A 24,570-nucleotide genomic window follows, 5' to 3' on the forward strand; every position below is an offset into this window, starting at 1 on the left:
CAGATATGGAGTTTGAGTCCCAGTCTCAGACACCAAAACAAACAAAAAAGTTAACATTATATGAATTAGGAAATCAAGACCAAAAAAAATTTTTTTATGGTTAGTGGTAGATAGAGTGCTTGCCGAGCATGCAAGCGGCCCCCTTTGATCCTAGCAGCGTAAAAAAAGATACCTCTAATATAAGGTAAGTCCAGAGGGCAGATTTCTGAGCTACATCTGCTTCTTGCCCACCCTTCCCACTTAAACCCTCTTCCTCTCTTTCACCATTTCCTTCCACCCGACCTTCACATTCTTTTTTTTTTAATTTTTATTTATTTTTTATTGTGAAAATACTGTACAGAGGGGTTACAATTACATGGGTAAGATAATGAGTACATTTCTTATCAAGCATTGTAGCCTCCTCCTTTGTTTCCCCTTCCCATCCCCCGACCTTCACATTCTTATCTGTGCTGGTCTGAGTCCTGCCACCAGGCCCTAGCTTCATGACCAGGCTTTCCCAGCTCCACAGCCTCTGTGGCATCCAACACCTGACACCCAACACAGTAATCCTAGCCCACCTTCCCCCATTCAAATCTTGCCTCTGCCATTTATGTCCTCTTTGGTCTTGGGAAGTCATCCAACCTCATGTATTTACCCTTCAGAGTGGTTATGATAACCCCTTCATTGGTGTGTGTGTGTGTGTGTGTGTGTGTGTGTGTGTGTGTGCATGCGCTTGTGCACATGCGCACACCAGAGCTGGAGCTTGAACTCAAGGCCTGGGTGGTTATGATAACCCCTTCATTGGTGTGTGTGTGTGTGTGTGTGTGTGTGTATGTGTGTGTGTGTGTGTGTGTGTGCATGCGCTTGTGCACATGCGCACACCAGAGCTGGAGCTTGAACTCAAGGCCTGGGCACTGTCCCTGAGCTTTTATGCTCAAGGCTAGTTTTAGTGCCTTATTTCTTTTTTTTTTTTTTTTTTTTTGTCGGTCGTGGGGCTTGAACTCCGGGCCTGGGCGCTGTCCCTCAGCTCTTCAGCTCAAGGCGAGCGCTCTACCACTTGAGCTACAGCGCCACTTCCGGTTTTCTGGTGATTTATTGGAGATAGGAGTCTCACAGTCTCTCCTTCCCCGGGCTGGCTTTGAACCGTGATCCTCAGATCTCAGCCTCCTGAGTAGCTAGGAGTACAGGCGTGAGCCACCAGCGCCCGGCCCTCCGCCTTCTTCCATGAGGAAGAAGCTGCTCCATGCAAGTCTGGATACCCAGTGGCCTGGCCCATAGCCTGGCATATGAGTGTCCTGTTGATAGAAAGAGCACAGCTGGGCCCATAGGGAGGAGTTCAGGAGCTTAGCACCTGGCTGACTTCCCTTACTTGGTGGGAGATGGAGAAGACTAGGGTGAAATACTTAACAGAAGGCTTCCTGGAAGAGGTGGCTCTGACAGGATGAAAGAGGGATTCCCAAAGGGCAAAATGCAGAGACAAAGGGCAAGTGTCTGTGGGTGGGCCCAAGCAAAAACTGGGAGATGCCCATGCCCCAGGGGAGGCCTGGGCCTCAGATAACTCCTTGAGGCCAGGACGCTGAGTCCTTGAGGGTCCCAAGAGAGGCTGCATGGCAGTGGACTTGGGTCAAATTGTCAGGAGTTGCAGTTGGCTGCTAGGGGCTGGGCTGGCTGGGACTGGGGTCCTGAATGTGGCTCCCGTCTCACACAAACAGGCTGTTGTGGGAGAAAGGGGAGCAGCTAGCAGGCCCATGGGGTTTGGGAACTGCAGCATGGAGGCTGGCCGTGCAGTGACAGCCTCCCCTTCCCCAGGCTCTACGTGTTGAAGCTGTCAGATGACATCGGGAACTTTGGGGAGGTGCGGCTGCCCCTCCTGGGCTGCCTCGGTGTCTCCTGGGTGGTCGTCTTCCTCTGCCTCATCAGAGGAGTCAAGTCTTCAGGGAAAGCAAGTACCTTCCCCGACAGGGTCTGGCCCTTCCTGGGGGGTGGGTGGGTAGTGGGGAGGGGGTAACGATGGGTCATGGGAAAGAAAGAAAGGCCAGAGCCCAGTGGCGGTGGGGGTGGTTTGAGAGGTAGTAGCAGAGTGGGAAGGGGGGCAGAGAAGTCCATGGAGCCCTGTCCCCCCCAGGTGGTGTACTTCACGGCCACCTTCCCCTATGTGGTGCTCACTATCCTGTTCATCCGCGGAGTGACCCTGGAAGGAGCCTTCACGGGCATCATGTACTACCTGACTCCACAGTGGGACAAGATCCTGGAGGCCAAGGTGGGATGCGGAGGGGGACCCCAGAGGAGTCAGCGTGGGACCAGGGTGGTTACCTCTGCCCACATCACCTCACTAGCCACCCTCTGCAGGTGTGGGGCGATGCCGCCTCGCAGATCTTCTACTCGCTGGGCTGTGCCTGGGGCGGGCTCATCACTATGGCTTCCTATAACAAGTTCCACAACAACTGCTACCGGTAAGAGGCCCCGACCTGCCTGGAGGCTGCCCTGTCCCCTGATCTTTCCATAGCCTGATCACCCAGACTCCCAGGCTCTGCCCTGCCAGGGCCCTCGCCTCCCATTCACAGCTCCAAGTCTTGACAATGTTGTATCTGGATGGAGTCACCAGAGCGGGAGGAAAAGCTTTGGCCAAGACAGAAGAGATGAAACAGATATCAGGAATCTGTGAGGGCTCAGGGGCCTACGACTCACTTTCACAAGGCCCAAGAAAAGGAATAGGGGGAGCCTTTGATTCTAGAGCTTTCCATGTCTTCTCTCTTTGGGGAGCAAGCTGACACCCTATGGACTTGAGTCCAAGTTCTTTTTTTTTTTTTTTTGGTAAACTCCATCTTTTCCATTAGTCCAATAAAGGGATTTGTCAAATATAGATCTGCTCCCCTCTCTTGAACTCTGCCCCTGTTTTCCCCTCTCTCAGGGACAGTGTCATCATCAGCATCACCAACTGTGCCACCAGTGTCTATGCAGGCTTTGTCATCTTCTCCATCCTCGGCTTCATGGCCAATCACCTGGGTGTGGATGTGTCTCGCGTGGCAGACCACGGCCCTGGCTTGGCCTTTGTGGCTTACCCTGAGGCCCTCACACTGCTGCCCATCTCTCCGCTGTGGTCCCTGCTTTTCTTCTTCATGCTCATCTTGCTGGGGCTGGGCACTCAGGTACAGGTGCAGGGTGAGCTGGGGGATTGGGGAGGGAGAAGCAGGGCTCGAGGTCGGGGTCCCGCTCTGATAGCTGTGTCCTGCAGTTCTGCCTCTTGGAGACACTGGTCACTGCCATCGTGGATGAGGTGGGGAATGAGTGGATCCTGCAGAAGAAGACCTATGTGACATTGGGTGTGGCTGTGGCTGGCTTCCTGCTGGGCATCCCCCTTACCAGCCAGGTAAGAACCACATTGAGTTGGAGAAAGGCTGGGCTGCACTTGCCAGGGTACATGGGAAACAAGGGAGCCTGGGGCCTTGGACCCTCCTGGCTCAGTTGCCTGCTGGCCCACAGGCAGGCATCTACTGGCTGCTGCTGATGGACAACTATGCAGCCAGCTTCTCCCTGGTTGTCATCTCCTGCATCATGTGTGTGTCCATCATGTACATCTACGGTAAGTGCCTGCACTTCCATGGCCCTGCCTGTCCATCCCTGGCCAGTCCTGCTGGGTCTGCTGACCCATCCCCCACCCTTTCTCCAGGGCACCGGAACTACTTCCAAGACATCCAGATGATGCTGGGCTTCCCTCCACCTTTCTTCTTCCAGATCTGCTGGCGCTTTGTCTCTCCAGCCATCATCTTCGTGAGTGCCTTGGGGCCCTCCCTGCCCCCTACTGGCCCTCAGCCAAGTGTCTACTTAGGAACCAGCAGAAAGGGAGCAGGAGTCCATCGACCTGGCCAGAGCTCTACACCCACAATTCTGGCTTCTGGTGTCTGAGGGAAAGATTGATCAGATAGGTGTAAGCCACCAGGCCTTGGCCTTGGCTTAGGAAGGAGATGTTGAGCCTCATATTTGACTGAAGGCAATGTCCATGCTTGAAGGGGACGGTGGCTGCAGCAACTCCAGTGAGTCAGCCCCTCCCTGGTGTGTTCTGCCTGGCTTCTTCCGAGGGGGTTTCAGGAGGCTTTGCGATTGATGTCACTGCTCTCACTCAAGGAAGGAGAGGCATGGCAGGATCAGGAATGGTGGAATGTCCCAGAAGCATCCCCTTTTGATGCTAGTTTGTAGGAGTCAAGAGATAGTTCTGCTGTGGGGGCAGCTTTCCAATCTACTAGGAACTGGGTTGGTTTGGGGGGTGCTGTCCTTAATTCTACAAATGCTGAATGGAGAGCAGAACTGGTAGGAAGACCATTCCCTATTCCCCTCCTCCCCCCATTACAAGGAAATAGGCACTTCCTGAACAGTATTCCCATACCACCACCCTCCAGGGGTGATGAGGAAACCAAGACATAGGGATACTAAGTGGTGCCCAAATTACCCAGCTTACAAGAGGCAGCTAATAAAGGTCATGGTGTGGAGCAGGTAGCCTAGTTTGGAACCAGCCTGCTGGGTGACCATGACTCTAGAAATCATGCCATAGGAAGGAAGAATGGCCTGTGAGTCTGAAAACCAGATCATTGAGGTCAGAGGCTGGGGGCATGAGTTGATAGTATAACAGTACACAGAGAGTCAGAGAGGTCACCTAGTGGTAAAGCAGCATCTAGTCAGTTTGGTCCCGCTCAACTTCTCAGTGCTACAGGGAATTCCACACTGAACTTCCACTCTGGCTCATATTTCTAATAAAAAGGTCCCTGGAGGGCAGAGGCCTCCACCACATGCGGTATGGGGATGTTTCCCCAGCTTGGCACAAGTACCAGCTCTGGCCACTGGCCCAGCTTTGAAACAGGAGGAGCAGACGTCTCCTGTCAGGAGTTGGAGGCCAGTGAAGGCAGATACCACCACCCCACACCCTATCCTCTTGGGGCATGGCACTGACCCAGCTTCTCAGCATTCAGGGTGGACTAATGACTGCCCTGGGGAGACCTGGGGGTACCTGTCCAGGGCAGGAGGAGGAGACAGACAGACACAAATAGAGCCTATGAGTGCAGCCTCAGCCTGGGTTGTGTCTTCTTGAGACAAAGGGGATAGTGTCTCTCTAGGCCCAGAAAGCCAGGCTGGTCCTTTGAGGAGAAGACTCCAGGCTCTGTAGAAACATCTGGACTGTCATATTCTTATATGACATCATCAGGTGACCATATTCGGGGTACCAAGAAGACCCCTGGTCTGGGTCAGGGAAGGCCCAAAGGAGCCAGAGTTCTAGGATGCAGCTGAAAATCTCAGAAGCAGGGCGCCAGTGGCTCATGCCTGTAATCCTAGCTACTCAGAAGGCTGAGATCTGAGGATTGAGGTTCAAAGCCAGCCTGGGCAGACAAGTCCATGAGACTCCAATTAACCACCAGGAAACCAGAAATGGTGCTGTGGCTCAAGTGGTAGAGCACTAGCCTTAAGAGTTCAGGTACAGCACCAGGCCCAGAGTTCAAGCCCCAGGACAAAAAAAAAAAAAAAAAAACCAACCCTCAGAAGTCACTGAGCCCTTCTGGCAAGCCAAGGTTCAAGCTTTCCAGGTGGAACCATGAGCCACCTGCCCAAATCCCAGATCCCATTCTTTTTAGCTTCTCTTGCTGTAGACTTGGCCTTTGCTTTCCATCACACACACCTCCTTCCTAAGAGGCTCCCTAGTGTGTCCACGGCCTGACCTTTTTAGCCTTTGGGCCCTCCCCCAGCTGAATGTCACTTCTTCACCACCACAGCAGGGCTTCACACGCTTCACACTGCTCTCCCTCCCCTTCTCCTTCCCCCTCCCCCAATCTCTTGGCACAAATCAGTTTAAACAGTCAATGGGATAATGACAGGCACTGGAGACTCAGAGCAGATGCAACCCCAGGAGCTCCCAGGTCCTGGGAACTCCTAGGAAATAGGAAGATGGATGGGAACTAGCACTCAGGGGTCTTCCTTCAGAAAGGCTTCCTGAAGGAGGTGTCTTAGGGTTTGGCAGTGGAAGATACAGAAGCTGCCTCCCCAGAATGAATGGACAGAAGCTGAAAAGTTCTGAGAGTAATGGAAACCCTCAGGCAGGGGTGATATGGCCAGAAAACTGTAGTCTTGGAGCCAGGCAAAGGCCTAAAGACCAGGAATTCAGCCCTACCTCAATGGGCAGAAGGGAGCCATTTCAGCTCTTGGAGTGAAACCTGACTGACTTCCAAAGGGAGCAGCAACTTGGTTGTTCTTCGGCTAGTCTAGGACACTGGGGAAGATACAGCTTTTCCCTTCCATGGCGCCTACCATGCCCTGTGCCTTGGTTCTGCTTGCTTCATTCACTTCTTGACCCCAAATATTCCTAGCTTGGGAATTGGAGAGGGCTTAGGAGGGGCTCTAGGCCCACCTCATGCCACCCCTATCTCTACCCCTACAGTTCATTCTCATCTTCACGGTGATCCAGTACCGGCCAATCACCTATAACCACTACCAGTACCCAGGCTGGGCCGTGGCCATCGGCTTCCTCATGGCCCTGTCCTCTGTCATCTGCATCCCACTCTATGCCCTGTTCCAGCTCTGTCGCACAGATGGGGACACTCTCCTCCAGGTAAGGGGTGGCACAGCCTGGGGCAACTAGGTGAAATGGGAAGTAGGGGAGGGGGTAGATGGATGAGGGCTTCCTTCTGATTGGCCCTGCCCACCCTATCTCCTGCCTACAGCGTTTGAAAAATGCCACAAAGCCAAGCAGAGACTGGGGCCCTGCCCTCCTGGAGCATCGGACTGGGCGCTATGCCCCCACCATAGCCCCCTCTCCTGAAGATGGATTCGAGGTCCAGCCACTGCACCCGGACAAGGCCCAGATCCCCATGGTGGGCAGTAATGGCTCCAGCCGCCTTCAGGACTCCCGGATATGAGCACAGCTGCCAGGAGAGTGGCCCCACCCCACCTCTGCTCCCAACACAGAGACTGGGGAGGCAGAGACAGGTGTCACCGCCTGCCCCGCCCCGCCACGCCCTGGCCAGGATGGCTGCTGTCACCTTGACCACCACTGCTAGTGCAGTCATTTGTGCTCGTGTCCCCAGTGTTTACATGTCCTTTGGATGCCAAGATGGCAGCTGGGGTTGGGGAGGAAACAGGAGGATTGTTGGAGGGCCCAAAGCACTTTGGAGGGGTCTTGGGCCAGGTCCCCAAAGGCCTATCAGGCTTCCCATGGCCCCTGACTCCCTCACACTTTGCCCCAAGCTGAGGTTCTGAGGTTGGCCTCCAGCCTCATGACCAGTGTTCCTGCCCCCAGAGCAGACGCCACCTCTGCCCAAGCAAATTTGGATCTTTCTACTTGGGGCAGGGTGAGGGGCTGGGGGCTGCACAGTGTTACTTGTTCAGACTGTACCACCTAGCCCTGTTTATCTGTGTAATTATTTTTGTAAAAGTTGTATTATCTGTGGTTGCCACCCCCTGCCCCAGCCTCGGTTCCAATTTGTCTTCCAGGCCTGCTTGCACCTCACTCGGCCACTCCTGGGTCGCTGCCCCATTCCAGCCCTGGCTGTCAGGCCCAGCCAGTTGAGGCTATGACCCAGCAGCCCTCCCAAAGCATTTGTTTCTGGAGGGCAGGGATGGGGGCTGCTCAACAGGAGCCTTGAGCCCACAGCCCTGGGAGCAGGGGACCCTGCACGACTTCCTCTTGCCTCCTCCTCCACTAGGCTAAAGGCCCAGTCTTCCAGATCTGCTGCCCTTGTTCACGTGCCAAATGGCCCCAGCCCATGTGCCCATCTCCTCCTCCAGAGCCCTGCAGTGTTCCGTTTGTCTGTCCCCTGTGCCCTCTGTGCAGTGACAGCCCTGGCAGAGCCGCCTCTAATCCTCTGTAGCAATAACGGTGGGCTGCCCGCCCCTGCCCATTCGTGCACCACTAGGATTTTAAAGTCCATAGATTTTAATGAAATTTCTATTCCTGTCACTGAGCTGCTGCTGTGCTTTGTCTGGGTCCCCTAGGGGACAAGAGTCTGGCTGGGATAGGACCTCTGTTGTCCCTTTGTGGAGTCTTGGGAGGAGAAAGGCCAAAGGCTTTGATGGTTAGGCAGACAGGCAGCTACTCACCCCTAGATACAAGGGGCCTGGTAAAGGGGTGGGGCAAGGACCCGTTGACGAACAGCCTTGAGGTTCTGGCAAAGCTCATCCAAGACTAGACCAGGTGCTGGCAAGCCATAGCAGCCGGAGGTAGCCACAGCAGGTAGGGGTGAATTCCATCAGAAGCCTGCTTCTGTGGCCAGCCCTTCAGGTTGGAGCTCCGGGTGGAGCCCGGGGTGCTGCACTGGACACAGTTGTGGAAGCTGGTCCTTTCCTGGGGCTGCACCGAAGCTGTCGGCCCCAGCGGCAAGTGGCAGGCCGGCCTCCAGGCTGGGGACAGCGCTCCAAAGGAGGTGCAGGCTGATAGCCTTGGAGAGTTCCAGACCAGACTCTGGTCGTCCCAGGGTGACAAGGAAAGGGTCTGAGACCCTGAGTGGAGGACTCTGAGGACTGCTGCCTGGATGAGAAAGAATGGCTGTGAGGGGAGGTCACAGTCTAACCCTTCAACCCTCTCTGCCCACCACCCATGTTCTTTGATATACCTGTGCATCGCAGAGGGGCAGGGAGGCCTGAGAGAGGCCTTCAGCTCCTGTTCCATGGCCTTCTTCTGTTCCTTCAGCTCTGAGGGAGGGCACAGTTGAGACAGGGACCAGCTCTCCTAGGTGATGTACAATGTGGGGCTGGGGAAAGGAAGTGGGGTGCTCTGGGGCCTGTTCAGGGGTCTCACCTGTCAGGGTAGGCTCTGGGATTGTCTCAGAGGATTGGCAAGCCCGTGTATGCTCCACTTCCAGGCAGCACTGCAGGGAAAGCTGCTCAGTAGCCCTGCCTGAAGGCAGTGGCCAAGATCCCTAGAGCTGGGCCTGGAAAGCAACTCAGCCAGCTGCCATGAGGGTATGCCCAGAGTGAACACCAGCCTTGCTGAAGGTTTTGGCAAGATGGTGGTTGGGCTTGTACAGTCTTAAAAGAAAAAGACAAGAAACCTGGGCTGTCTGGCAGCTTAATATACAACTGCTGACCTTGGACTTGGGGACTCCGCCAGAATCCTGAACTAGGATTTCATATACAAGTGTGCACACATGAGAAATGGATGCAAGACTCACCATGTTGATGTGCACTTACATATGCAAACAACACACGTGCCTGGAGAAGCATGTGAGTCTCTGCTGAGCAGTGAACCTAGAGGAAGATCCAGGGCTGTGCTCACCTGCAGAGTGGAGATCTCTCTCTCCAAGTTACGACAGTCCTCTTCCAAGAGGGCCCTGGAACACAAAGGAGCATGTCAGAAGCAGGGAGGCAGGAGCCCAGGAGCTCCTCCTGACTCCTTTTTGAGCAGACACTGCCCTCTTCCTTCTAGATCAGACCCCTTTCTAAGCAGGATGTTATCTCCTGGCTTACCCACAGCTCTCACAACAGCAGGCACCATCTTCCTCTTTGGGCCTGTGACTTACCATCCCCATCCTCCCCTCTATTATAGTCCTTTCCCTGCTTAGGACCCTCCTAGGACCTTGCTGGGCACTGGTGGCTCACACTTGCAATCCTAGCTACTCAGGAGGCTGAGATTTGAGAATTGTAGTTCAAAGCCAGCCTGGGCAGGAAAGTCTGTGAGACTACCAGCAAACCAGAAGTGCAGCTGTGGCTTAAAGTGGTAGAGCGTTAGCTGTGAGCAAAAGAACTCTGGGACCGAAACCAGGTCCTAAGTTCAAGGCCCACAACCAAAAAACAAAAGCAAACAAAAAAAAAAATCCAAGGACTCTGGCATCTCCTGGTTACCTCCTGACAGCAGCCCACTACTATCTCTACAGCAGCAGCTCTGCCCTCCGCTCAGCCCTGCAGAGGGAGGGTCTGCCTCCCCCAATCCCATGCTGTCCCCCTTTCCTCTCGTTAGTCCCAGGCCCTCAAGAGCCATCTACTGTCTGTCTTTTGTCCTGTCTGCCACCTATACACATTCAGATGCTCCGGTCCTCACCTCAAGTATCCAGCAACCTGGTCAATGCTGGACACGTTCAGTTGGTCCTTGATGACACTGAGGGTCCTTTGACTGCTGCTGACAGATAAAAGTCACCATCACCCTCCCCATATTTCACACAAATGCTACATCTAGGTTAATTTTGTATCTTTTCTCACAAAGTCAACCTAGGTGACAGGAGTTCTAGAACCTGGGCTTGCACATGGACACTTTTTCTTCTGACATATTGCCTCTTCTTTCTGAGCCTTACTTCCTCATCTGTAAAATGGGGATGTTGTCTACCTTACAGAGCTGTGTGAGAATTCACATAAGAAACTGCTACCATCCACTTCTTCCAAAGTGGTCCCAATCCTTGATCATATTCAACCCTCAGCTAGAAACACCTTGTGCTCCTTCTCAGTGCCTTCTGCCTAACTCTCACTCCTGTTCCCTAGTCCTGAGAACAACTTTCCCTTGCACATGGCCTCCTGTCCTCTCTTCTGGAAAAGCTCTTGTATCTGCCTCATTCTCCCAGGTACAGATCAACCCAGTCACTCTCCAGCAAGCCTTGCCTGCCTTCAGGCTGAGCAGGTGTCTCCTCAAGACTTCTGTGGAGCAGGGTGCTGGTGGCTCATGCCTAGTAATCCTAGATACTCAAGAGGCTAAGATCTGAGGATCGTGTTTCAAAGCGAGCCCAGGCATGAAAGTTCTGAAGACACGGGAAAGTGATGCTGTGGCTCAAAGTTGTAGAGCACTAGCCTTGAGCAAAAAAGCTCAGGGACAGCGCCCAGGCCCCAAGTTCAAACCCCACAACCGACCAAAAAAAAAAAAAGAGACCCCCCAAGAAAGGACTTCTGTGGCCCTCATGTACAGACCCCTATCACAAGCAGCTATTAACGAGTCCCGCCCCAGCCTGGCAGCTACCCTGTAGAGTCAGGTGGGCTCCACCATTTTCACTAGGACCTTCTGGCAAGCCCTCTTCCTCTGCCATCACTTTACCTGGGCTCCACCGCTCTCCCTTGAAATTGCTCCTGTTCTGGAAGGTCACACGTGGGCTCCTCCAGGGCAAAGCGAAGGACTTTGGGGCTATATTGGGCCCAGGCTTGGGCCTGGTCCCTACAAAGAGGTACACACGGAGGGAGCTTAAGGGGTGCTGTCAGGAAACCATAGGAAAGGCCGCCCTGGCTCTTGTCAGGGGTGGGGCTAGCCCACGTGATGTCCGAGGGAGGGGCCCAAGCCGGCCATGCCCACCTGCCCTCGCAGATAGCCTTGTGGCGGAGACTGTGGAGCAGCTGTCGCAGTTCCTGGCGCACAAGGTCCCTCAGGAGAGGCGGTGGTGCCAGAAGGGAGGAAGGGTCGGAGATGGGGTGGGAGCCAGGGGCTCGGGAGGATCGGGCCTCTTGGAGCAGTGCTTGTAGCATCGCCACCTGCAAGGAGAGCTGGGACACCTTGCGACTGGGCAGGGAAGAGGTGAGAGGGCGGGGTGGGGCAGAGTCGAGCAGGAGAGGACCAGGGCGCGCTGGCAGGTCCCCGGGCAGGGCCGGGACGCCGAGGAGGTGGGGGAAGCTCCCAACGCCTGGGGCCGGCCCGGGGCGTGGCCCACCTCCCCGCTCCCCACCTCCGCTCGCAGCTCCAGGTTCAGGTCCACCACCGCCTCCCCCAGAATCCTCTTCACTTCGGGTCGCTCCGGGAGCGGAACGTGCTCCTCCACCAGCTCCCACAGCGACGGGGAGTCCCAGGGCATGGCCCGCTCGGCCGCTCTCCCCCACTCCGACCACCGGTCGCCCGAGCTGGAGTCACGCCCCCCGGCCCCGCCCCCCTGGACATCACAGGTCCCGCCTTGTTCTGTCATGGCCCTCGGCGCTCTCTCGTCCGTCCTGCTTCTGGAAGGTCCCAGGGCCATCCGCAGTGCTGGCCACGGCCACCCGGTGGGAACCAGGTCCTGGCCCCGCCCCTTCGACACAGCCGTCTCTCGGGGAACCGCGCACGCCATAGGCCCCGCCCCCGGGAGGTCCCGCCCCCAAGGCCGCGCGGGTGGAACCCTGGGAACCCCTGCTGTCGGCCTAATTAGTGTGGGTGCACGGCAGGTGTAAAAGGGCTAGGGCGTGGGCGCTCCACCCCCGAGCCGTCCACAGTGCCTTGGGCTCTTTCCGCCTCTAGGCAGGTGGAAGACAGAAATCTGGTCTCTTGAGTTCATTACTTCACTGGCCTTAGGCAACGGCAAGTTAAGTTTGCAAGTCCAGTGGGGGGGTGGGGTGGGGAGGGGGCAGTGTCCACGTCCCTGTGTGCTGCAGCTGACTGAAGTCTCAGGACCCGTGTCTCCCTCCCCAGCAGACACAGAGGACGTTCCATTCACGTTTTTTACTAAAGCACCCACACAAGTTTCTGTGCAATGTACAAACATGAGCCGGCCTCTGGGGCTTCTGCCTCCTCTCTGAGACAGGGAGGCGGGAACTATAGACTAATCCAGTCCCCTTACCCTCCCATGCAAAAGCCAACCCCAAGGTCCCAGGCAGCAACACAGCACCCCCTCTGGTCCCCTCCTGGGGCTGCTCCTCAGCAGGGGGCACACCAAAGATTGCCCCCTACAATGTTGAATGAAAAAGGTTTCCCCTCCCCTGGGAGCATGGGGGAGTCTCATGTCTGAGAATTCCCCCTGGAAGAGACACTGCCCCCTAGTCATACCTCCCATCCTTCCAGGCCCTAGGGGACTCAAGGGGGAGGAGGGAAACTTGAGGCACAGAGAGGTGGAGTGACCTAGCCCAGGCCACTCCGCGAGGCAGTGCAGGGACTGGCCCGACCCTGACAGTGAGGAAGGCTGGGCTGGGGGAAGTGGGGCAGAAAGAAGGGTTGACCCCAGAGAGGGCCACACTTGAGGGGCCTGCCCAGGCCAGAAGCCCCTCAAAGTGGGTTCTGGAACTTCTAGGTCCAACTGGCGGTCTCTATAAGACCCTCAAACATAACCCAGTCTCAGTCCTGGGGGTCGCCCATAGAACAGATGCCCGAGCCAGGCTGTAGGTCAGTCCTCTGGCAAGCAATCCTTGGCACCAGGAACTTTTGTCTATTAATGTCAGCCCCGAGGGGGCCATGATGGGGGTCGACCAATGTCCACTGTGATGTTGGTAAAGAGAGGTTGCCGAGACACCTCCAAGACCCGGTATCGCACTGATCCAATGCCATCCCGTTTCATGGTCAGCTTCGTGTTTTGAATCTTGGTAAACCTAGAAAGAATGGAAATGGGCAGATCAGTGCTAATTGCCAGGCTCAATATGGGATCTCTAGGGACTAAAGCTCAAACCACCTCACTCCTGCCAGGGGTAACTCAGAAATCCTCTGTTCTTGCATCTGCCCTCAAAAATGACATCTCACCCCCTTCATTCATCTTTGCATGGGGGTGGAGGGAAGTCTGGGTTAGCCAATGATTCCTCCATTCCTGTCCCAGAAGAACCTGTGAGAAAGTCTCACAAGTGTCAGCTCAGACCTCTATTCTAAGCTGTAGACCCTGACACGAGGCCTCCCATAGGCGTCTCAAATGCACTGTGTCCAATGTCAGATGTGTCATCTTTACTCTGCAAACCTGTGCTGTCTTCAGTTCCTCATCCTTTAGTCACCTCTTCCTCATCCACTTAGTGAACAGTCTGTCCCTATGTGCTAGGTTATGCACTGAGCATCAGAGATACAGCCATGAACAGGACAGGTGAGGTCATTCCTCTCCTGGCAAGTTTGTCAGGTAACAGGCAAAGGAATAACCAGCGGGCTAGGATGATGAGGTGCAGCCTTGAAAAGAGTATAGTATGTGAGGCTGGGAAGGTGGCTCAGTGGTAGAGCGCTTGCCTTGCATGCATGAGGCCCTGAGTTCGATTCCTCAGACCATATAAGCAAAAAGAAAAAGCCAGAAGTGGCGCTGTGGCTCAAGTGGTAGAGCGCTAGCCTTGAGCTGAAGAGCTGAGGGACAGCGCCCAGGCCAAGTTGAGGCCCCACGACCAGACCCCCCCCCCAAAAAAAAAAAGAGTATGTGACATGAGTTGCAGGCAGTGGGGAAAGCATCCCGGGCAGAGGTGACAGTACATGCTACCCCTACACTGAGAACAAGATTTTGCACAGCTACATGGCTAGAACTTTGTGTGTGAACAAAAGGGAAAACAGCCTATCTGTAAGTCAGAGTAAGCAGTTCATATTCTATTTTGTGAGAAGTTACTGATGGATTCTTAATCCAGTTGTTTGTGTGTGTGTGTAGGCAAGTACCAGAGGTCAGACTAGAGGTAGAAAAGGGGAAAAAAAGGTGTGTGTGTGTGTGTGTGTGTGTGTGTGTGTGTGTGTGTGTGTGTGTGTGTGTGTGTGTGTGTGTGTGTGTGTGTGTGTGTGTGTGTGTGTGTGTGTGTGTGTGTGTGTGTGTGTGTGTGTGTGTGTGTGTGTGTGTGTGTGTGTGTGTGTGTGTGTGTGTGTGTGTGTGTGTGTGTGTGTGTGTGTGTGTGTGTGTGTGTGTGTACCAGAGGTCAGACTAGAGGTAGAAAAGGGGAAAAAAAGATGGGCTTGAACTCAGGGTCTGGGTGCTGTCCCTGAGCTTCTCTGGCCTCCTGGCCTGAAGGTTAGCACTCTACCAGTTGAGCCACAGCACCACTTCCAGCTTTTTGGAGTAGTTTACTGGAGATAAGAGTCTCATGGGGACTTTTCTGCCCAAGCTGGCTTCAAATTGCTATCCTCAGATCTCAGCCTCCTGAGTAGCTAAGATTATAGGCATGAGCCACCAGTACTGGCAAGAGCTCAAATGTTTTTGGGTGGAACTGACATGACTTGCTGATAGTTTGGGCAGGTGTGGTGAGAAAGAAATCTACAACTAGATCTGAAGCAAAACAGGTAATAGAACCATCATTCAGAAATCTCTTTTTACTTGGCCATTTCCACACTCAATCAGGCATCACTACTTGATGGCAGCAGATGGGACCAAGGGCCCCACTCCTCCCCTCCTTGCAGCCCTTTTCAGGTCGGCTCAGCCCTCTCTCTCTTTTTGTTGTTTGTCAGTCCTGGGGCTTAAACTTAGGGCCTGGGCACTGTCCCTAAGCTTCTTTTGCTCAAGATTAGCATCCTACCACTTGAGTCACAGTGCCACTTCCGGCTCTTTCTGTTTGTGTGGTACTGAGGAATCGAACCCAGGCCGTCATGCATGCTAGGCAAACACTCCACCACTGAGCCACATTCCCAGCCCCATCAGCCCCCTCTCTTTAGGGTCTCAGTGTACTTCCCCTCGACTGCCCTGAACCACTTGCTTTTTTCATCAACTTCCTGGTCTTCCTGGGGCCTCCTGCTTTGGTGAAACTCCAACCTCACATCAGTGCATAAATTCATTTACCTCCCATACTCCTCCATCCTGGGTTCAAAGCAGAAATGCTGGGAAAACAGTAGTTCCCTAGGTCCTTGCCCTAGCACACTCCCTGCAGCTCAGCTCCACCAATTCCTTCCAGCCCTGCCAGTGTCCGTATCAATTGGGCCAGCCTTCATCTATCCCCCTGAAGCTCAAAAGTCTTTCAAATCTGGTCCTGCCCCTCCCTGCTCTAAGCCCTTCTACTTCCTACTCCCCCAGACCCCCAGGCACAAAAGCTAAAACTCTCCACCCAGAAGGTGCTCGAGACCTCAGACACACAGCACTGCCCCCCTATTGTCTCTCCCAGCCTTAAGAGTCTCAATATATGCCATGCATGTTTACATCCTAGACTTATTAAAAATACATCTTCACAGGGAGAGAGCAAGGGAAAGGGTGATGTTGTCCAAAAAGAAATGTACTCATTAGCTGATTTACATAACTATAACCCCTCTGTACCTGACTCTGGTTGATTACTCTGTATATCTCCTTTATAATAACAATAAAAATTTTAAAAATAAAGTCAAATAAAATGAATTTAAAAAAAACACCTTCATCCACACTGGCTTCCTCCATTAGTTTTGTTATTTGTTTGTTTTTTGCCAGTCCTGGAGCTAGAACTCAGGGCCTGGGCACTGTCCTTGAGCCTCTCTGTGCTCAAGGCTAGCGCTCTACCACTTGAGCCACAGTGCTACTTCCAGCTTTTTCTGTGGATGTGGTATTGAGGAATAGAACCCAGGGCTTCATGCATGCTAGGCAAGCACTCTACCACTGAGCCACATACCCAGCCTGTAGCTTTGGTAAATGCACCACTGTGCCCAAGGTGGGTATAGGACAACTATTTGGTGAATGAATAATTCTTTTCAAACTCCCCTCCACTAGCAAGTTTCCCCATCACTCCACTCTCTATTCAGCCCTGGCAGCACTGCCCTCAATACCTGGAGCTGCCTGTCCCCTTACTTATAATGAGCTTTGTGTAAGACAGCAGGGCAAGGAAAGGGCATGACCAAACCTGTTCCCACCCTCAGGTTTGATGCAAGTCACAGATAAGTGTTAGGACATCCAAGAAGTCCTTGTTGGATTGCACATGCCCTATAAGCTCTTCTTCCAGCCAACACCAGACACCCAAGAATTCCCTAAAATTGGGACTCCTTCCTCCCATGGCAAAGGGGTTTGGTACATCTTTCTACTACTTGCCCCAAACTGCTCCTTTGTGTGATACCCTGGAGCTGTATCCAGTGCCTACTGTCTCATCCTCTCTGCTCCCACAAGGGCAATAAGACAAGGGGTCACCCAAGACACACAAGTGAGATCTTTGAGGACAGAGGGGAATGCATTTTACTCAATGGAAATATGAACCCTGACTTTAAATTCTGGTCACCCCTAGGAAATCAGGCCAGGGTTGAGAGATAACTGGGAACAGGTAGTAGAAGGAGCAGGGATTAGTTCTTGGAGTCACCTTTATGAGTCAGAGGTCAGAGGCCTTGGATTACCTTCACGGATCAGTGGCCTCTAAAGTCAGGAGTCAAAGATGCTCCTAGAACATCTCTAGGGGTTCAGGAATGGAGGCCAGGTGGGATCAAGGATCAGGGAAGGCACCTCTAATGACAAAGAATTAGGGGTGCCTGGGGTAGGGGTGCCAGGGAAGTCACCTCTGAGGGTTGGGCTCATTATGCTTGTCCCGGTCATGCTTGATCATGCGGTAGCGGCCTATTCGGATGTCTGGGCGGGAGATCTTCATCCCCGTCAGGGAGATCCTGAAGATGGAACAGACAGCCTGGAGCAGGCACCACAAAAGCCCACCCAATCTGTGCCTTACCCGCTGGCCCACTCAGTCTGCTCTTGACCCAGACCCCTACTCACCGGTTGAAGATGTCATCATCCTCGCCACCCCAGCCCCAGTACTCGTTGGGAAATCCATTGATCCTCAGAAACTGAGTCTTACTCAGGCCTGACACACCTCCAAAGTAGCCAGCATAGGGCAGTCTATAGGATGGGAAGGCAGGTTGTCAGGACCACAAGGGGATTCAAGGTGAAGGACCAGGGATAAGGTGTGGGGGAAGATATTCAAGCAGAGGCTTAATGGGGAGCTGGCTTAGCCAGAAGGATCTGGGCTGGGGTCTAGCAGGGTACCAGGACTGAGTGAGGGTCTAGGTGAAGTGGGGGTATGGAGGTTTGGGCCTTGCTAAGAAAAACACCTCACCGGAAGCCGAACTTATCCATGGCGATGGCAAAGTGGCGGGGTTGGTCACCACAACGGTATAAATTGCGGTCATCCATGGGGACCAGGTCCACGTCACTGAAGATGAAGCAGTCATAGGCAGCGTCCTCCTTCAGTGCTTCTAGGAAGCCCACATTGAGCAGCTTGGCCCGGTTGAAGGTGTCCTCACCATGCTAGGGAGAAGGGTTGAGGGGAACAGGACAGATCAGCTGTGGATCTGTGGCCTTCAAGTGCCTGCCACTTCATTTTCCAGAGAAGTCCCCCGGGGAACCACCCAGTCTTTCCTTCTCTGCATGGCACCCTGGGAAACTTTCACAAAGAACTTTCAAAATTTAGTTCCAGTATCCTTTCTGACCCATTCAGACCTCAACAAGTACAGAACATACAACACTCTAGATTCTTTTTTGTCTCCAGGCTTTGGAATTAACAGATCCCACTAGATCAATCTATTCTCCTCTTTTTTTTTTTTTTTAATCAGTCGTGGGGCCTGAATTCTGGGCCTGGGCGATGTCCCTCAGCTCTTCAGCTCAAGGCTAGCGCTCTACCACTTGAGCCACAGTGCCACTTCTGGCTTTTTCTGCTTGTGTGATGAAGAGGAATTGAACTCAGGGCCTCATGCATGCAAGGCAAGCATTCTACTACTGAGCCACCTTCCCAGCCCTCTCCTCTGCTTATTATACTCATATCTGGAAAGATACTCTGGACTAAACCTCATAGCCCAATATAATTCATCCCTCTCTCTTCTGGTCCTCTTTTATACACCAGTGTCCATGAAAAAGATATTTAGAGCTCTCATTCATTCACTCTTTCAAATATGACCTTGTGGCCTTCTCCTTTGTGCCAGCAGGGATTCTAGAGACACACAGCCCTAGTCTTGATCCCTGCTGAGCATACAGTCACGAAGTGAGGAATGCCCCAAATGACCAGTGTCTAAGATGCAAGCCACGAGAACTGACCCACAAGCTGGGTACCTCCTAGGCAGCCTCTGAAACAAGGATTGGACTGAGCTAGATTCACCTGTCTCTCCAACTAAGTGACAAACAGAGAGCTATAGGTAGTCACATCTCAGTAAACGGAGGAACCCTAAGAAATGGGGCTGCAGGATAAATCACCAAATTCTGGATAGAGGAAGACAGATTAGATCAGAGTAAGTACTCTTTTTGGAAGAGGAGAAGAGCTTGAACTTAGGGTCTATGCACTGTCCCTGAGCTTTTTTTCTTTTTTTTTGGGGGGGGGTGTTTGGTCATGGGGCCTGAACTCTGGGCCTGGGCGCTGTCCCTCAGCTCTTCAGCTCAAGGCTAGCGCTCTACCACTTGAGCCACAGCCACTTCTGGCTTTTTTCTTTTTACTTATGTGGTGCTGAGGAATCGAACCCAGGGCCTCAGGCATGCAAGGCAAGCGCTCTACCACTGAGCCACCTTCCCAGCCCTCCCTGAGCTTTTTCTAAGTCTAGTGTTCTTCCACTTTGAGCCACAGCTCCATTTCTGTTTTCTGGTGGTTAATTGGAGATAAGAGTCTCATGGACTTTCCTACCCGGGCTAGCTTCAAACCCAGATCCTCAGCTCTCAGCCTCCTGAGTAGCTAGGATTACAGGTGTGAGCCACTGGTGCCTGGCTAAGAAGTATCTTGACCCCTGCTTTCACTATATTTCATGTCGGTATAATTTGTGGAGGGGAAGGGGAAAAACAAAACAAATCGTTTAAATAGGGATACAGGTGGACCCATTGCAACAATGAGATGTACAAGTCTTTATGTCAAAAACGAACTTTACAACTTTGGTGCGGGGAAGGGGGGGAGGATTAGGAGGGGGTGGGGGAGGATGGGAAGGGATGGGAAGGGGAAACAAAGAAGGAGGCTACAATGCTTGATAAGAAATGCACTCATTATCTTGCCCATGTAATTGTAACCCCTCTGCACAGTATTTTCACAATAAAAAAAAAAAAGCAAAATAAAATAAAATTCAAAAAAAAAAAAAAGAAGTACTCTTGACAGCTTACCACACCTAGGTTAGGTCTAGAAACTGTTGGGGGGGGGGAGTCTGTGAGTGGGCCCCTCTATAGAGAGAGAAGAAATAGAGGACCCTCCTCTACTGCAGCCCAGCTTGAGTCTGAGGGGTAGAAAGTTGCCTTCCCCTCCTACTACTGAACTTCTCTTCAGCCTGTGGAGGTTTCTGTCCATGTCCCCCTGGCTCATCGCATTCCTTCTGTTCTATCTCACCAGCTAGAGGCCTTAGGTTTCCCCCACATGGCTCACAAACAGGCTCAATTCTCTCCCTGGAGAGAGAGAGAGAAAAAGCCATCACACTATACCTTTTGCCTTTCCTTCACAGCAGAGAGTTTTTTGTTTTTTTTTAAGGAGTTGTCTCCAATCAGTTATTTTGTCAAATCCAATTCCTTCCTCAACCCACTGCAATCTGCTTCCGCCCCCACCATGCCCCTGAAATGGCTCTTGCTGGGCCCACCTTGTTGCTAAATCCACTGGACGCTTCTTGGTCCACATGCCTCCTCACTCCCCCACAGTGCTCACGCAGCTGCTGCGTTTCCTTCCTGACACCTGCTGGGCTTCTGGGACACCCGCTCTCCTGGGTCCCTTGTCACCCTCTAGCCCATGTTCTAGGCATCTGTAGCAGCCTCCTTCTCTCCACCCATCCTTTCAGGGCTGGCTTTCTCCTTTTACATCCAGGCACTGTGAGCATGTTGATGGTGGTTTGAAGAAACCTCTACAAACTGGATTTCTGGATCCCTTTCCTACTTAGGTCCAGACTTACCATCTGACTGCCTGTATTCCCTCCTGCACCTTCCCCAGGCTCTCAAACTCCTAGCAGGTGAGAGAGGTTCAGAATCACAATCTTCCCTAGTCATGGCTCAGCTCCTGTGCTCCCCTTGTAATCCACAGGTGTGGTCATCCACACAGCCAACAGCCAAGACTGAAATCCTCGTCTTGTCTTGACATCTCTCTTTTGTCACAAGGACTGTCCTAGACCCACATTCACCATCTCTTTCCTGACCACTGTAACTTCTTCCTAAATGGTCACACTGCCTCTTGCTTCCCCCTCTCTACCATTCAAAAGTCTTTCTAAAAAGGCAAACACAGGACTTATTCCCCACTTAACACAATGGTGCCCCATTATCTCCAGGCTGGAGTTCAACTGACCCTCTTGATTTGGCTTCCATCAATCCCTCCAGTAATCTCTGCTACTCAGCTATACCTCAGCTAGTAGTTCCTAAACACAGGAGACCAGTTTTCTTACTGATCCTGGCCCACCAGGTCCCTTTCCTTAGAATGCTTGCCTCTGCCAGCTGCTGCCTATTCATCCCTCAAGATTCATCCCAACAATTGCTTCCCAGCATCAGGGCTGGCCCAGGCCCTCTGTGCTGCCAGAGCTCCCGCTCCAACTCCAATCACACAGCATCCTCATGGAGTCAATAGGGATCCACATTCAAGTCCAGGAGAGGGCCTACACCAGATCTGCTCTGAGACACTGCCAGCCTTGCAAGAACTTACATGCTGCTTTCAGCCCTCTGGCCACAGCTGTGCCCAAACACATGCACCTAGAGGCCCTAGGCTTCGTCCTTCTCTGAGTCGACCTTTCCCTCTCCTTGGAGCTCTCAATACCTCCTCCTATCTAGTCAGTGTACCCTAGGCCTCTCCTACCATGGGGTGGGGCCTGCTAAGGGCAGACAGTAGGGATCAGCTCCTTTGGTGGTTATGCACTTGCTAGTGTACAAGCGAGCACTCATGTGCACACATAGCCCTTTTGCACATATGAATCTTCCTGTGCACACTGACACATATGTACACTGACACACGGGTAATCCCTCCATGCCCATGCACTCACATACTGACAACCGTGGGCAAACAAGGACCCTCAGATGCCTTCCAACCCCTGTATATACAACTAGGCATATGGGCCCCTGCATTCCTGAGCAGGCATTCCCACAGGTTGTGTATGGCCTCCGTGATGGCTCAGTGCCCAGTCAGGTGCCACAGACCACGCACCTGGTTGATGACATAGATGCCGTAGCGCAGCCGCTGCCGCCTCAAGATGGGGTGTAGATAATGGAGCCAGTAGCGTAGGTGATGCTCGCGGTGTCTAAAGGGGATGATGACGGCCACTGTCTGGGCGGGGGTGCAGTCAGGTGGAGCATAGCGGCCGCCCAGGAGCACACCTGGGTTCTCCCTCTGCACCCGCTCCAGGGGCATGGGTGAAGTGAACTCGATCAGCAGTCGGCCCACTGCAGGCAGGACAGTGTTAGGAATCAGGGCCTTCGCCAGAATCCAGGGACACTGGCCTCCTGGGAATGGGTGATGGAACCCCAGGAATGACCCTTTTTCAACAGACCTAGACCCATGGCACCCCCATGGGTCTCAGACTCCATTCCCCAGTCACGTTGGTAGGACCCTCTTCCCACCCCTAGATACAGGCCCTACCCTGCAAGCTCACCAAGACCCTGTGGCAAGTCAGGACAAGGTGGCAGGACAGGAGCTGTAGGGCCAGGCTTGGCACTGGGGACCTCAGGGAGCCCAGAACTGGGGGCAGTGGCGTTGGGCCTTGAGCAGTTGGTGCTGCTGCTGGCTGCCAAGTGGAGGGCACGGACAGAGCCACGGGCACTGAAGCGGCTGAAGAAGGCCAGGTGCTGAGCGTAGACGTCAAAGTAGAGGATGACAGCCACAAGGAAGTGCAGCAGGCAGAGAAGAAGCACAGCCTTGCAGACCCGCTCCAGCGTCCCCCCCAGCAGTCTGCTCATCCCGCAGGCGGCCGCTGGCCCGCCCGATGGGCCGGGGCATCCGGCTGCCGGCCTGAGCAAGGAAGGAGAAAAAGAGACCCCACAGGTCAGAGAAGGACGGGCAAGGCTGCCTACCAGCCACCAGCCCAGTGGTTCACACTCAAAGACCCATATCCTCATACTTGCCTGCTCACACCACTTGACACTCAGAGTCACATTCTATCTGCAAACACTCAGTTGGCAACTCAAGGCTCATTTACGTTCAGGCACACTTCGGCACTAAAGCACATGAACTTACACACTGCTGTCCTCCCTGATCCTTATGCAAACACAAGCAGGTACACTTCCTATTTTACAACTACATATATACTTCTAAGGAATGAAGACACATCAGCTCTGAACACACAGGTTTCTATCTAAGCATGGAAACACACTTACAGACCCTCATGGGTCTTAACTCAGGGCTCACGGCTTAGGAAGGGGGAGCATTCACTGAGTACCTACCATGCACTGGTAGGCACATGCAGCAGCACTTTATACTCATAACTTTTCGGTCCTTCCAGGAGCCGTGCTGGGAAGTGATTCACTCATTCAGGTCCCAGTGGCAAGCAGGCCAGGCCAACTGGGACCAGGTTGGGAGTGGCCCTCAGCATCCACTGGGCCCAATGCAGATAAGATATTTACATCATCCCTTCCCACAGGAGTGAGAGGTCATGTACAGGGTGGGGCAGGAGATACCCTCACAGGAGACCTCAAAGCAGCTCTGGATCTCACCCAGCACAGCTGCTTCCAGATTCTCAGGGGGAAAAAAACAACAACAACAACAAAACAAAACATGTTTAGGCCCTAGAGAAAGGGTATAGTGCTCTGACTAGTAGGGAGGGGTCTTGTCTGACCTCTGGTTCCTGCTGTGGTTTTTCAGCAGAACAGCAACCACTTCTGGCAGTGCTTCTAGGGGCACTGGTCTCCCAGAGAAAAACACAGGCACCCCTGGTCCCAGCAGTAGTTACCCACACTCAGACACCCCAAACTACACATAGTCACAGACACACCCCGGTCACTGAGGAACCACACACTCACCGACAAAGCTGGCTGTTCTGGGACTAATACAGCCATACAGGCAGACTCCGGGACAGCTCACACCCAGACCCACGTGCAAGCATTCCCACCCCTCCCTCTGGAGCAGGGGTTCTGGGTCACGCTGGCCACCAAGCAGAGGGGTGCGCCTGGGCGGGGCTGAGAGGCTGACACGTGGCACCCCGGGACAGGGTGGTGGGTGTGGAGCCTGGGGGCGAGGGTGGAGTGGGGGTGTGGGGGGCGGGGGCCGAGGCACACGGGAGACGTGAACAGCGCGCCTCCCCGCGCCACGAGGCTGGGGCGAGCGAGGACAATAAGGGAAGCTGGCTGGGGGCGGGCGGAGGAACCCAGGCGGGGGAGCGGAGAAATGGGGGTGGGGTGAGATGGGGTGAAGCCAGGCCGGGGGCTGGCGGCCGGCGCCTCTCTCACCCGGTCCTGGGCTGGGAGCTGGGGCCGAGCTGGGGCTGCCCCCGGAGAGGCCGGGTCTGGAATGCCGGGGCCCGGGGTGGGGGGCTGCGCGCCCTCCTCTCACCCGGCGCTCGGGGCTCAGCAGGGGACGCCGCTCCAGCTCCAGCGGGGCTCCTGGCTCCGGTGGCTGCGGACGGCTCCGTCCCCCATGGCCCGGCCCCACCGCCTCCAGCCACCCGGTCAGGTCAGCGGGCCCCGCGGCCCCCAGGCCGCCTCCCGCCGCCGCTGCTGCCGCGGGCCATGGAGCCGAGCCGCCCCGGGGGGGCAGGGCGGGGCCGGGCAGCCCCACCGACCGGCGGACCGAAGGACCACAGCGCCGCCGCCGCCTCCCTCCCTCCCTCCCGCGCTACGGCGCCTCGGAGGGGCAAGGCCGGCCCGGCCGGCGCGCCCGCGCGCGCGTCCCCGTCCCCGCGTCCCCCCCCCCCCGCCTCCAGCGCGCCCGCACGCGCTGCGCCGCTCCACGCCCGCCCCGCTCGGGGACGAGCGCCGCCCAGCCAGGCGAGGCCGAGGCGGGAGGGGCCCGGGAGCCCGCCAGCCCCCCACCGCAGGCCTCCGAGGTGGGACGAGAGAGGGCGCGAACTGGCCTAGCCCCTTAGCGGAGAGTCGGGGACTGGAGGATGGACGGAGGCAGGTCGGGGGCTAGGGATTTTGCAGCCAGTTCCTGGGAGCCTGTGCAGAGGGGGCTGCCCGTTGGGCATTCCCTTAAAGGCATGGATGGGGGGGGGGTGGCTGAGGTTTCTGGGGA

General features: G+C 54.4%; 3 protein-coding genes across 13 annotated transcripts in view; 1 reads left to right on the plus strand and 2 right to left on the minus strand.

The window, feature by feature from the left end:
- The window catches only part of LOC138823641 (sodium- and chloride-dependent glycine transporter 1), a 33,786-nt gene extending 25,868 nt beyond the window's left edge, over nt 1-7,918 (plus strand). For all 6 annotated transcript variants that reach the window (XM_070017078.1, XM_070017079.1, XM_070017076.1 and 3 more), the window contains 9 exons: nt 1,789-1,921; nt 2,105-2,239; nt 2,329-2,432; nt 2,891-3,128; nt 3,215-3,349; nt 3,463-3,562; nt 3,650-3,750; nt 6,401-6,571; nt 6,684-7,918. In XM_070017078.1, the coding sequence (XP_069873179.1) occupies nt 1,789-1,921; nt 2,105-2,239; nt 2,329-2,432; nt 2,891-3,128; nt 3,215-3,349; nt 3,463-3,562; nt 3,650-3,750; nt 6,401-6,571; nt 6,684-6,878 (1,312 nt within the window). In that variant the 3' untranslated portion in view covers nt 6,879-7,918. The remainder of the gene's footprint in view (nt 1-1,788; nt 1,922-2,104; nt 2,240-2,328; nt 2,433-2,890; nt 3,129-3,214; nt 3,350-3,462; nt 3,563-3,649; nt 3,751-6,400; nt 6,572-6,683) is intronic.
- Nucleotides 7,877-11,740, minus strand: LOC138823642 (coiled-coil domain-containing protein 24-like). 6 transcript variants are annotated; one of them, XM_070017085.1, is made up of 8 exons: nt 11,592-11,740; nt 11,225-11,400; nt 10,973-11,089; nt 9,995-10,072; nt 9,233-9,287; nt 8,756-8,825; nt 8,571-8,649; nt 7,877-8,481 (listed from the first exon to the last, which is right to left on the minus strand). In XM_070017085.1, exons 1-8 carry the CDS (start codon nt 11,715-11,717, stop codon nt 8,208-8,210), a joined length of 975 nt encoding a protein of 324 aa, XP_069873186.1. In that variant the 5' UTR covers nt 11,718-11,740; the 3' UTR covers nt 7,877-8,207. The 6 variants fall into 6 exon arrangements, with proteins under 6 accessions (XP_069873186.1, XP_069873184.1, XP_069873183.1 ...); XM_070017087.1 differs by having other exon boundaries at nt 8,152-8,485; nt 9,995-10,069; XM_070017086.1 differs by having other exon boundaries at nt 8,152-8,485.
- Nucleotides 11,741-12,319: 579 nt separating this feature from the next.
- LOC138823643 (beta-1,4-galactosyltransferase 2) lies at nt 12,320-24,126 on the minus strand. Its single transcript, XM_070017089.1, has 7 exons — nt 23,890-24,126; nt 21,998-22,353; nt 21,553-21,788; nt 17,536-17,726; nt 17,196-17,318; nt 16,985-17,089; nt 12,320-13,194 (listed from the first exon to the last, which is right to left on the minus strand). Exons 2-7 carry the CDS (start codon nt 22,299-22,301, stop codon nt 13,044-13,046), a joined length of 1,110 nt encoding a protein of 369 aa, XP_069873190.1. The 5' UTR covers nt 22,302-22,353; nt 23,890-24,126; the 3' UTR covers nt 12,320-13,043.
- Nucleotides 24,127-24,570: the final 444 nt, after the last annotated feature.

The sequence above is a fragment of the Dipodomys merriami genome, unplaced genomic scaffold (genome assembly GCF_024711535.1).
Source record: "Dipodomys merriami isolate MVZ:Mamm:240054 unplaced genomic scaffold, mDipMer1.0.p SCAF_121, whole genome shotgun sequence".
In the NCBI taxonomy this organism is placed as follows: domain Eukaryota; kingdom Metazoa; phylum Chordata; class Mammalia; order Rodentia; family Heteromyidae; genus Dipodomys; species Dipodomys merriami.

Excerpts from the sequence above, each read along its gene's own strand:
- LOC138823642 (XM_070017082.1), bottom strand. The coding sequence starts at position 11,717 with ATGCCCTGGGACTCCCCGTCGCTGTGGGAGCTGGTGGAGGAGCACGTT. Across the intron at positions 11,090-11,224 it reads AAGGCTATCTGCGAGGGCAG|GGACCAGGCCCAAGCCTGGG; the intron begins GTGGGCATGGCC and ends ACCTCTTTGTAG. Across the intron at positions 9,288-9,994 it reads CAGGTTGCTGGATACTTGAG|GGCCCTCTTGGAAGAGGACT; the intron begins GTGAGGACCGGA and ends TTTGTGTTCCAG.
- LOC138823643 (XM_070017089.1), bottom strand. The coding sequence starts at position 22,301 with ATGAGCAGACTGCTGGGGGGGACGCTGGAGCGGGTCTGCAAGGCTGTG. Across the intron at positions 17,727-21,552 it reads GCATCTATGTCATCAACCAG|CATGGTGAGGACACCTTCAA; the intron begins GTGCGTGGTCTG and ends CCTTCTCCCTAG. Across the intron at positions 13,195-16,984 it reads AATGAGCCCAACCCTCAGAG|GTTTACCAAGATTCAAAACA; the intron begins GTGACTTCCCTG and ends CATTCTTTCTAG.